The sequence below is a fragment of the Callionymus lyra genome, chromosome 4 (assembly GCF_982586985.1).
Source record: "Callionymus lyra chromosome 4, fCalLyr1.hap1.1, whole genome shotgun sequence".
Lineage (NCBI taxonomy): Eukaryota > Metazoa > Chordata > Actinopteri > Syngnathiformes > Callionymidae > Callionymus > Callionymus lyra.
In genome coordinates, this window is record NC_141821.1 from 1,340,809 (window position 1) to 1,354,166 (window position 13,358).

Here is a 13,358-nt window from a genome sequence, read left to right on the forward strand (position 1 = left end):
GTATGGATCGATGGACACTTTCTACACTGAACGACTCCATCTTAGTGACGTTGTAAACAGAAGTTCTTCTTCTAGTACAATTCTAGCGTTTACTATTTATTTATTTGCAGGAAATTGCAAATTAGGTTGAAGTTGGGAAAACTCCATTTTTTTAGTAGTGAATTGATGACGTCAAAGTGTAAAAGTTATCTTTTCAATCGACATACTAAAGCTGAGCTTCAAACGCTTCAATCGTTAAACAAGACATTCAATGTTAACATCTTGATGCCTCAGACGAACAACCATCTCGTCATCTTGTTCTTTCATGATTCCTTCTCCACTGAACTTCATGTCATCATCCAGAACCCTCACGACGTCACACCAGAGCTTCTGATCTCAGTGGTTCACGCTTCACTCGCGTCTCTTCATCGTCGTGTCGTCGATACAAAGACGTCTGTTTGTCCCCAGAGGAGCCGGCGTTTGTATCGCTGCAGATGAATTCAACTGGTTTGTCGATGCTTCATAGTCTTTCACCGGCACCGGCTCCTCTGGACTCTCTGGAGCTCCTGCTCGTCCGTCAATACAGCGCCGAGACGAAGCACAATGAGAAGGAAATTGAATTCCTCCTCCTGCCTTACGGTGGATCCTCATGAGAGCAGAACACCAGGAAGATGCACCAGAGAACAGTTCAGGAACGTATGTTCCATCACATACGAGCAGAGTGAGAAGATGAATCACAACATTGAAGAACTCTTAGACCCTCCTGACCTCCAGCCTAACCCTGGAGGTCTTTACTGAAGGATCGTTTTAGTCACTTCATTCAACATGGACCGGTGGGAGGTCTGGACTGAGGTGAAGTAGCTTCAGTCCACTCTGATGCCTTCAAGGGCTGAGGTTCAGGGATGAAGGTCAAACAAGAGAATGATCAGATGAACATCATGTACAGATACATTAGAGATGTTCAGGCCAAGAGTAGAAACTCACTTTTTGATGAGTGGGTTCAGAAACATGTTGCTCAAAATTGCAAGATGTGACTAAAGTCTCCAAGAATAAGAACAGATTGTATTTGAATAATGCAAGATAAGAAGTCACCAAGGACCAGGAGGACGGTAGATTGACACACAACAGAAAGGACTTGTAGAACCAACCAAGGTCTCTGAGTGTCATGGATCTAGATCTCAGTGGAGATGAAGGTCTCTGAGTGTCATGGATCTAGATCTCAGTGGAGATGAAGGTCTCTGAGTGTCATGGATCTAGATCTCAGTGGAGATGAAGGTCTCTGAGTGTCATGGATCTAGATCTCAGTGGAGATGAAGGTCTCTGAGTGTCATGGATCTAGATCTCAGTGGAGATGAAGGTCTCTGAGTGTCATGGATCTAGATCTCAGTGGAGATGAAGGTCTCTGAGTGTCATGGATCTAGATCTCAGTGGAGATGAAGGTCTCTGAGTGTCATGGATCTAGATCTCCGTGGAGATGAAGGTCTCTGAGTGTCATGGATCTAGATCTCAGTGGAGATGAAGGTCTCTGAGTGTCATGGATCTAGATCTCAGTGGAGATGAAGGTCTCTGAGTGTCATGGATCTAGATCTCAGTGGAGATGAAGGTCTCTGAGTGTCATGGATCTAGATCTCAGTGGAGATGAAGGTCTCTGAGTGTCATGGATCTAGATCTCAGTGGAGATGAAGGTCTCTGAGTGTCATGGATCTAGATCTCAGTGGAGATGAAGGTCTTTGAGTGTCATGGATCTAGATCTCAGTGGAGATGAAGGTCTCTGAGTGTCATGGATCTAGATCTCAGTGGAGATGAAGGTCTCTGAGTGTCATGGATCTAGATCTCAGTGGAGATGAAGGTCTCTGAGTGTCATGGATCTAGATCTCAGTGGAGATGAAGGTCTCTGAGTGTCATGGATCTAGATCTCAGTGGAGATGAAGGTCTCTGAGTGTCATGGATCTAGATCTCAGTGGAGATGAAGGTCTCTGAGTGTCATGGATCTAGATCTCAGTGGAGATGAAGGTCTCTGAGTGTCATGGATCTAGATCTCAGTGGAGATGAAGGTCTCTGAGTGTCATGGATCTAGATCTCAGTGGAGATGAAGGTCTCTGAGTGTCATGGATCTAGATCTCAGTGGAGATGAAGGTCTCTGAGTGTCATGGATCTAGATCTCAGTGGAGATGAAGGTCTCTGAGTGTCATGGATCTAGATCTCAGTGGAGATGAAGGTCTCTGAGTGTCATGGATCTAGATCTCAGTGGAGATGAAGGTCTCTGAGTGTCATGGATCTAGATCTCCGTGGAGATGAAGGTCTCTGAGTGTCATGGATCTAGATCTCAGTGGAGATGAAGGTCTCTGAGTGTCATGGATCTAGATCTCAGTGGAGATGAAGGTCTCTGAGTGTCATGGATCTAGATCTCAGTGGAGATGAAGGTCTCTGAGTGTCATGGATCTAGATCTCAGTGGAGATGAAGGTCTCTGAGTGTCATGGATCTAGATCTCAGTGGAGATGAAGGTCTCTGAGTGTCATGGATCTAGATCTCAGTGGAGATGAAGGTCTTTGAGTGTCATGGATCTAGATCTCAGTGGAGATGAAGGTCTCTGAGTGTCATGGATCTAGATCTCAGTGGAGATGAAGGTCTCTGAGTGTCATGGATCTAGATCTCAGTGGAGATGAAGGTCTCTGAGTGTCATGGATCTAGATCTCAGTGGAGATGAAGGTCTCTGAGTGTCATGGATCTAGATCTCAGTGGAGATGAAGGTCTCTGAGTGTCATGGATCTAGATCTCAGTGGAGATGAAGGTCTCTGAGTGTCATGGATCTAGATCTCAGTGGAGATGAAGGTCTCTGAGTGTCATGGATCTAGATCTCAGTGGAGATGAAGGTCTCTGAGTGTCATGGATCTAGATCTCAGTGGAGATGAAGGTCTCTGAGTGTCATGGATCTAGATCTCAGTGGAGATGAAGGTCTTTGAGTGTCATGGATCTAGATCTCAGTGGAGATGAAGGTCTCTGAGTGTCATGGATCTAGATCTCAGTGGAGATGAAGGTCTCTGAGTGTCATGGATCTAGATCTCAGTGGAGATGAAGGTCTCTGAGTGTCATGGATCTAGATCTCAGTGGAGATGAAGGTCTCTGAGTGTCATGGATCTAGATCTCAGTGGAGATGAAGGTCTCTGAGTGTCATGGATCTAGATCTCAGTGGAGATGAAGGTCTCTGAGTGTCATGGATCTAGATCTCAGTGGAGATGAAGAGACTGCAGGACTGGGCCTGCTGACAGATTGAATTGGACACGAGGACAATCGTTTCCAGGGAATGTTGATATTGACAAAAGTCTGTTGTTGTTGTGATGGTGTTTTGCAGTGAAGTCCTTCAGTGTGAGCAGAGACACACAAACGAACATCTTCTGTCCACGTGGATCATAAAGTCACAGCTTAGTCGACGTGTTTGATAAGAAAGAAGCAAATGAGATTCTTTCTCTTTAGTCAAGATAATGTTACACTTAGTTTAATGGATAATGTTCCTGAATCTAAAGCCAAACGTTCTTCTGTGATATACAGTGATACTGTAGTAACAAATATATATGTGTAGTATTGTCGAGTACTTGACTCTGGTGTTGTGATAGTGAAGTAACAAGTATATATGTGTAGTATTGTCGAGTACTTGACTCTGGTGTTGTGATAGTGAAGTAACAAGTATATATGTGTAGTATTGTCCAGTACTTGACTCTGGTGTTGTGATAGTGTAGTAACAAATATATATGTGTAGTATTGTCGAGTACTTGACTCTGGTGTTGTGATAGTGAAGTAACAAGTATATATGTGTAGTATTGTCCAGTACTTGACTCTGGTGTTGTGATAGTGTAGTAACATATATATATATATATGTGTAGTATTGTCCAGTACTTGACTCTGGTGTTGTGATAGTATAGTAACAAGTATATATGTGTAGTATTGTCCAGTACTTGACTCTGGTGTTGTGATACTGTAGTAACAAATATATATGTGTAGTATTGTCCAGTACTTGACTCTGGTGCTGTGATACTGTAGTAACAAATATATATGTGTAGTATTGTCGAGTACTTGACTCTGGTGTTGTGATAGTGAAGTAACAAGTATATATGTGTAGTATTGTCCAGTACTTGACTCTGGTGTTGTGATAGTGTAGTAACATATATATATATATATATGTGTAGTATTGTCCAGTACTTGACTCTGGTGTTGTGATAGTATAGTAACAAGTATATATGTGTAGTATTGTGGAGTACTTGACTCTGGTGTTGTGATAGTGTAGTAACAAGTATATATGTGTAGTATTGTGGAGTACTTGACTCTGGTGTTGTGATACTGTATTAACAAGTATATATGTGTAGTATTGTCCAGTACTTGACTCTGGTGTTGTGATAGTGTAGTAACAAGTATATATGTGTAGTATTGTCCAGTACTTGACTCTGGTGTTGTGATAGTGTAGTAACAAGTATATATATGTGTAGTATTGTCCAGTACTTGACTCTGGTGTTGTGGTACTGTATTAACAAGTATATATGTGTAGTATTGTCCAGTACTTGACTCTGGTGTTGTGATAGTGTAGTAACAAGTATATATGCGTAGTATTGTCCAGTACTTGACTCTGGTGTTGTGATAGTGTAGTAACAAGTATATATGTGTAGTATTGTCCAGTACTTGACTCTGGTGTTGTGATAGTGTAGTAACAAGTATATATGTGTAGTATTGTCCAGTACTTGACTCTGGTGTTGTGATAGTGTAGTAACAAGTATATATGTGTAGTATTGTCCAGTACTTGACTCTGGTGTTGTGATACTGTAGTAACAAATATATATGTGTAGTATTGTCCAGTACTTGACTCTGGTGTTGTGATACTGTAGTAACAAATATATATGTGTAGTATTGTCCAGTACTTGACTCTGGTGTTGTGATAGTGTAGTAACAAATATATATGTGTAGTATTGTCGAGTACTTGACTCTGGTGTTGTGATAGTGAAGTAACAAGTATATATGTGTAGTATTGTCCAGTACTTGACTCTGGTGTTGTGATAGTGTAGTAACATATATATATATATGTGTAGTATTGTCCAGTACTTGACTCTGGTGTTGTGATAGTATAGTAACAAGTATATATGTGTAGTATTGTCCAGTACTTGACTCTGGTGTTGTGATACTGTAGTAACAAATATATATGTGTAGTATTGTCCAGTACTTGACTCTGGTGTTGTGATACTGTAGTAACAAATATATATGTGTAGTATTGTCGAGTACTTGACTCTGGTGTTGTGATAGTGAAGTAACAAGTATATATGTGTAGTATTGTCCAGTACTTGACTCTGGTGTTGTGATACTGTAGTAACAAATATATATGTGTAGTATTGTCCAGTACTTGACTCTGGTGTTGTGATAGTGTAGTAACAAATATATATGTGTAGTATTGTCGAGTACTTGACTCTGGTGTTGTGATAGTGAAGTAACAAGTATATATGTGTAGTATTGTCCAGTACTTGACTCTGGTGTTGTGATAGTGTAGTAACATATATATATATATGTGTAGTATTGTCCAGTACTTGACTCTGGTGTTGTGATAGTATAGTAACAAGTATATATGTGTAGTATTGTCCAGTACTTGACTCTGGTGTTGTGATACTGTAGTAACAAATATATATGTGTAGTATTGTCCAGTACTTGACTCTGGTGTTGTGATACTGTAGTAACAAATATATATGTGTAGTATTGTCGAGTACTTGACTCTGGTGTTGTGATAGTGAAGTAACAAGTATATATGTGTAGTATTGTCCAGTACTTGACTCTGGTGTTGTGATAGTGTAGTAACATATATATATATATGTGTAGTATTGTCCAGTACTTGACTCTGGTGTTGTGATAGTATAGTAACAAGTATATATGTGTAGTATTGTCCAGTACTTGACTCTGGTGTTGTGATACTGTAGTAACAAATATATATGTGTAGTATTGTCCAGTACTTGACTCTGGTGTTGTGATAGTGTAGTAACAAGTATATATATGTGTAGTATTGTCCAGTACTTGACTCTGGTGTTGTGATACTGTATTAACAAGTATATATGTGTAGTATTGTCCAGTACTTGACTCTGGTGTTGTGATAGTGTAGTAACAAGTATATATGTGTAGTATTGTCCAGTACTTGACTCTGGTGTTGTGATAGTGTAGTAACAAGTATATATATGTGTAGTATTGTCCAGTACTTGACTCTGGTGTTGTGGTACTGTATTAACAAGTATATATGTGTAGTATTGTCCAGTACTTGACTCTGGTGTTGTGATAGTGTAGTAACAAGTATATATGTGTAGTATTGTCCAGTACTTGACTCTGGTGTTGTGATAGTGTAGTAACAAGTATATATGTGTAGTATTGTCCAGTACTTGACTCTGGTGTTGTGATACTGTAGTAACAAATATATATGTGTAGTATTGTCCAGTACTTGACTCTGGTGTTGTGATACTGTAGTAACAAATATATATGTGTAGTATTGTCCAGTACTTGACTCTGGTGTTGTGATAGTGTAGTAACAAGTATATATGTGTAGTATTGTCTAGTACTTGACTCTGGTGTTGTGATAGTGAAGTAACAGAATTTACGGTGAATATTTGCATGTTATCGGAAATTATAGATTCAAATTACTTTATTTTATACACTGTTTATTCAAATATAAACCATACATTTAAAAGCCAGACTGTTTTTCAAAGAAAGTTATTTTTGTTTTCAATCATTACATTGAATATTGATGCGTGTTGTGATTATATTTATGGATAAATATAACGATGAGTGAATCACACTGTGATGTGTTGATCATTTCATTAGTTTCATTAGTTAACATGCTGATAAAAAACCTCACTAAGTGACAAATAAACTTGAAGTACTGTGGAAATACACTGAAGTATTCAAACGATGTTTAATCACGAGAGATGGTAACACAATGATCGAGGGAGCACAGATACACAAACCTAAACAACTTTTTAAAAGTGTGTCACTTCCCAGAGGAAGATCAATAAACTCTGTGGAATAAATAGTGTTTTAAGTCGACACTATTAGAATTGTTTACTTCACCTGCAGTCGTCAGATTCTTCGTCACGTTGAGAAGAAAATACATTATATTTGGAACATATTAATGTGTGTGTGACCAGAAACATGACCTTCTATGGCATAATGACTCTAAATAAATCCCTTTAGCATCTGATTTATTATTTTTTAAATGGTCGTGTCTTTCACACTCAGGCCTTCAGTGACGTACGTTTGAATGAATCCACGTCTCAAGAACTACTTTTAGGTTCTTTACACACAACAGGGATCTGAGCGTGAACTGTTGTAGTCAATAAGACGTTTATCATCAAATGAACATCATTATATCAAAATATCACTCCCACTACAGTCTGTGTGGTTTCCATGGCCACGACCCACACACTCTGCATCGCCCCCCAAAACACACGTACACACACGCGCACACATGCGCACACACGCGCACACACAAGTACAACTATTGATCTCATAAAGAGCAACATTATTTAGAAAAAAATACATTTACTCACGTAGTTCATGGAGGAAATAAATTAATCCTTTGAAGCTCGTGAAAGACTCTGAGTGAACATAACTTTCAACGTCCATCTTTTCTTGAAATATCCTTCTTGAAAATGTCTTTGCAAGTTCATCCGTGACCAGATCAAGCTCTTCAGCCATTGTGTGTTAAAAAAACAAACTTTTAATGAACCCGAACCAACGTTTCAGCTCCATGTGACTCGGTGCTGTCCAATCAGACGACGTGAACGTGTCACATGACGAGCTCAACACGTTCAGAATCACTGAAGCTGTGACCAGCGTAGCTTCCAAAGCATCTACACACATCTACACACATCTACACACATCTACACACATCTACACACATCTACACACATCTACACACATCTACACACATCTACACACATCTACACACATCTACACACATATACACACATATACACACATATACACACATCTACACACATCTACACACATCTACACACATCTACACACATCTACACACATCTACAAACATATACAAACATATACACACATCTACACACATCTACACACATCTACACACATCTACACACATCTACAAACATCTACACACATCTACACACATCTACACACATCTACACACATATACACACATATACACACATCTACACACATCTACACACATCTACACACATCTACACACATCTACACACATCTACACACATCTACACACATCTACACACATCTACACACATCTACACACATATACACACATATACACACATCTACACACATCTACACACATCTACAAACATCTACACACATCTACACACATCTACACACATATACAAACATATACACACATATACACACATATACACACATCTACACACATCTACACACATCTACACACATCTACACACATCTACACACATCTACACACATCTACACACATCTACACACATCTACACACATCTACACACATCTACACACATATACACACATATACACACATCTACACACATCTACACACATCTACAAACATCTACACACATCTACACACATCTACACACATATACAAACATATACACACATATACACACATATACACACATCTACACACATCTACACACATCTACACACATCTACACACATCTACACACATCTACACACATCTACACACATCTACACACATCTACACACATCCACACACATCCACACACATCCACACACATCCACACACATCTACACACATCCACACACATCTACACACATCTACACACTTCTACACACATCTACACACATCTACACACATCTACACACATCCACACACATCTACACACATCTACACACTTCTACACACATCTACACACATCTACACACATCTACACACATCTACACACATCTACACACATCCACACACATCTACACACATCCACACACATCTACACACATCTACACACATCTACACACATCTACACACATCTAATAACTAACTCTCATCTGATTGGTCACACAATCCTTCGGTGATCTCCATGAACATGCTCTGAAGCGACTGAAGGCCTCGGTAACACATGACCTGCTGCTCAAATATGATTGGATGAAGTAACAAGAGGAAAGAAATGAAATGCAGAGAAAAGACTATGAGGAATAATTTAATACATATTTATGAAAAAAAAAACATAAAAATATATATATATATACATTTAATTATTTTTATTTCTATTTAAAAAATGAAATGTATTTTCTGAATAAGTTTATGCAGAGAAGGCCTCGCTGACGGTCGTCACTGTTTAAAAGATGAAATGATGAATTGATGAAATGATGAAATGATGAATTGATGAATTGATGAAATGATGAAATGATGAATTTATGAAATGATGAATTGATGAAATGATGAAATGATGAATTGATGAAATGATGAATTGATGAATTGATGAAATGATGAAATGATGAATTGATGAAATGATGAATTGATGAAATGATGAATTGATGAATTGATGAAATGATGAATTGATGAAATGATGAATTGATGAAATGATGAATTGATGAAATGATGAATTGATGAAATGATGAAATGATGAAATGATGAATTGATGAAATGATGAATTGATGAAATGATGAAATGATGAATTGATGAAATGATGAATTGATGAATTGAGTGTGTGAGTGTGTGTGCGTGCGTGTGTGTGTGTGTCTGTGCATGTGTGTGTGTGCGTGTGTATGCAGGTGTGTGTGTGAGTCTGTGCATGTGTGTGTCTGTGTGTGTCTGTGCGTGTCTGTGCATGTGTGTGTGTGTGTGCGTGTGTGTGTGTATGCAGGTGTGTGTGTGTGCGTGTGTGTATGCAGGTGTGTGCGTGTGTGTGTGTATGCAGGTGTGCGTGTGTGTATGCAGGTGTGTGAGTGTGTGTGTGAGTGTGTGTGTGTGTGTGTGTATGCAGGTGTATGTGTGTGTGTAGGTGTGTGTGTGTGTGTGTGTGTGTGTGTGTGTATGCAGGTGTGTGTGTGTGCGTGTGTGTATGCAGGTGTGTGTGTGTGTGTGTGTATGCAGGTGTGTGCGTGTGTGCGTGTGTGTATGCAGGTGTGTGTGTGTGTGCGCGTGCGTGTATGCAGGTGTGTGTGAGTGTGTGTGTGTGTGTGCGTGTGTGTGTGTGTGTGTATGCAGGTGTGTGCGTGTGCGTGTGTGTGTGTATGCAGGAGTGTGTGTGAGTCTGTGCGTGTCTGTGCATGTGTGTGTGTGTCTGTGTGTGTCTGTGCATGTGTGTGTGTGTGTGTGTATGCAGGAGTGTGTGTGTTTCTGTGTGTGTCTGCATGTGTGTGTGTGTGTGTGTGCGTGTGTATGCAGGAGTGTGTGTGTTTCTGTGTGTGTCTGCATGTGTGTGTGTGTGTGTGTGCGTGTGTATGCAGGTGTGTGTGTGAGTCTGTGTGTGTCTGTGCGTGTCTGTGCATGTGTGTGTGTGTGTCTGTGTGTGTCTGTGTGTGTGTGTGTAACCAATGAAAGGAACTCTGGTCAAACACACGCCGGACATTCATAAGAATGATTGACGACCTTGACCTCGTCTGATGCGACTTTTCCAAAGACACTGTTGTCTTGTGATGTTTTCTGACGCTTTGATCTGCAGAGACTTCCAGTTCGGACACATGGACGGGAACGACTACATCAACAGCCTCATCATGAGGTGAGTCCATCTCTCTATTTCCCAGCATGCCTCATGTTGCTGGCGTCCGTTGAAAGGTTTCCACGAGTCGGTTCCGCAGACGGATGTGGATTAAAGTCGCTCCGGAGAGAAAGGAGACGAATCGCTGCAGGATTCACTGATCCAGGGTCAGATCTTGTTTCTTCTAATGTACTCGAAGACTTCTGTCTCTGCTCCTGACACGCCGGGACCTTCATGTGAGCCAAGGTCAACCGTATCTTCCGGACTATAAGTGGCAGTTTTTGTCATAGTTTGTCGGCGGGTCGACCCAATAAAACACTGTATAGATTATCTGTATATATATCTCTATATTTCTATCTATTCTAACCACTGAGGAGGAACCATGAACGCAGAAGTAGAACGAACAGAAAGAAGGTTTTATTTATAATAATTTGTTTAATTGACTTTAAATCAACTAGTAAATGAAAATGGATGATAAAGTGAACAAAAGTGATCAAACGTATATGAGTTTAAAGATTGAAGAAGTAAATATAAAAGTTGTTATTGATTTTATTAAGAATATCTATGTTTGACTCAAACATTCTCAGTTTATTGACCTCATGACTGCATCTTCTGTGATGGACGTGTTCTCGAGGCGAGATGATCGCTGGAGCCGCTGGTCCTGAGCCGGGCTGAGGCGGGTCAGGCTCGGGTCCAGAGACTCAGGTCCAGAGACTCAGCAGGTTCACGGGACCTTGTTCTTGTTCATCGTCACACTCTGACGCCGACTCTTCACAAGAGAAACAAACCTGGGATCAGTCGGAGCTTCTGGAGACTGTTGGTGAAAGTTCTGAAGAAGTTCTTGATGAACATCTAGAACATGTTTAAAAGAGTTGCAACAATAAGAAAAAGTGTTTTCTCTCAAATAATGAATTAAAACATTAAAAATACACATCCTTTGAGCCTGCATGGATCTACAGGATCTACAGGATCTACAGGATCTACAGGATCTACAGGATCTACAGGATCTACAGGATCTACAGGATCTACAAAGACTCCAATGTCTGAAGGTTTTAAGTTTCAACAAAACAAGAGTTTAAAGAACCAGTTGAGATGAAAATGTGTCGATGGTTCAACCCTGAGCTCTCGTTTGGTGAGAAACACTCAGTTCTGTAGTTCAATCAAACATTCGATATTTTCTTCATCTAGAAAACAAAACAAAGCTCCTGCTATGATACAGAGTCCGGTTGGCTTAAGGTTTCTGCCTGTTAAAAGTGATCCTCATCGATGTCACTGTGATTGTCTAGTTTTCTCTTCTCGTATAAAGTGTCTTTAGATGATTTGAGTCTTTTTTTTTAGAGAAAAAATAGTTAAAAAAGAAGGAATAGAAACTTATTTTTCTGAGGTTTCATTTTCTTGTCGAGGTTAATCTCTTCGGGCAAAAACATTTATCGACTGGAGCTACGACCTCGTTCTTTCCATCTCTGGTGAAGAATGACCTCCATGTTGATGTAATGATAAGATCCGGTTCTTCAAGTTAAAAAAGACATCATTTAAGTTTATTTTCTCACTTGAAAACCAAAGCTTGTCACCGGTGCAGACAACAGTATCATCCGTAGCGGTCCGAGGATTGAGCCCTGAGGCTCTCCATCTGCCTCACTGCAGTGTAACTTCTCAGAGACATGTGCTGAGATCCCTCACCCGGGTTTTAAACGTGGACATCTGTCTCCGCAGCGAGGTGGCGGTTCCGTCCGTCATCATCCTCAACACCTCCAACGAGCAGTACTTCCTGCCCGGCGAGCCCATCCAGAGCAGCGAGCAGCTGGTCCAGTTCATCACCGGGGTTCTGAACGGCTCCGCACAGGTACCGGCCTCACTCGTCCTCACTCGTCCTCACTCGTCCTCACTCGTCCTCACTCGTCCTCACTCGTCCTCCGTCTGTTTTCTCTGCCACACGATCTTCATCAATGATCTTCATCAATGATCTTCATCAATGATCTTCATCAATGATCTTCATCAATGATTCTTCATCAATGATCTTCATCAATGATCTTCATCAATGATCTTCATCAATGATCTTCATCAATGATCTTCATCAATGATCTTCGTCAATGATCTTCGTCAATGATCTTCGTCAATGATCTTCGTCAATGATCTTCATCAATGATCTTCATCAATGATCTTCATCAATGATCTTCATCAATGATCTTCGTCAATGATCTTCATCAATGATCTTCATCAATGATCTTCATCAATGATCTTCATCAATGATCTTCATCAATGATCTTCGTCAATGATCTTCGTCAATGATCTTCGTCAATGATCTTCGTCAATGATCTTCGTCAATGATCTTCGTCAATGATCTTCATCAATGATCTTCATCAATGATCTTCATCAATGATCTTCATCAATGATCTTCGTCAATGATCTTCATCAATGATCTTCATCAATGATCTTCATCAATGATCTTCATCAATGATCTTCATCAAGGATCTTCATCAATGATCTTCATCAATGATCTTCATCAATGATCTTCATCAATGATCTTCATCAATGATCTTCGTCAATGATCTTCATCAATGATCTTCATCAATGATCTTCATCAATGATCTTCGTCAATGATCTTCATCAATGATCTTCATCAATGATCTTCATCAATCACGCTCCGACACTCGCCGACATCACGTGTTCCCGTCCAAGAGATCACTAGC

General features: G+C 40.0%; 1 protein-coding gene across 1 annotated transcript in view; it reads left to right on the forward strand.

Moving 5' to 3' along the window:
- Nucleotides 1-13,358, forward strand: part of tmx3b (thioredoxin related transmembrane protein 3b) — a 58,679-nt gene that overhangs the window by 41,206 nt on the left and 4,115 nt on the right. The window contains exons 13-14 of the mRNA XM_087788426.1: nt 10,633-10,689; nt 12,382-12,511. Coding sequence (XP_087644552.1) covers nt 10,633-10,689; nt 12,382-12,511 — 187 coding nt within the window. The remainder of the gene's footprint in view (nt 1-10,632; nt 10,690-12,381; nt 12,512-13,358) is intronic.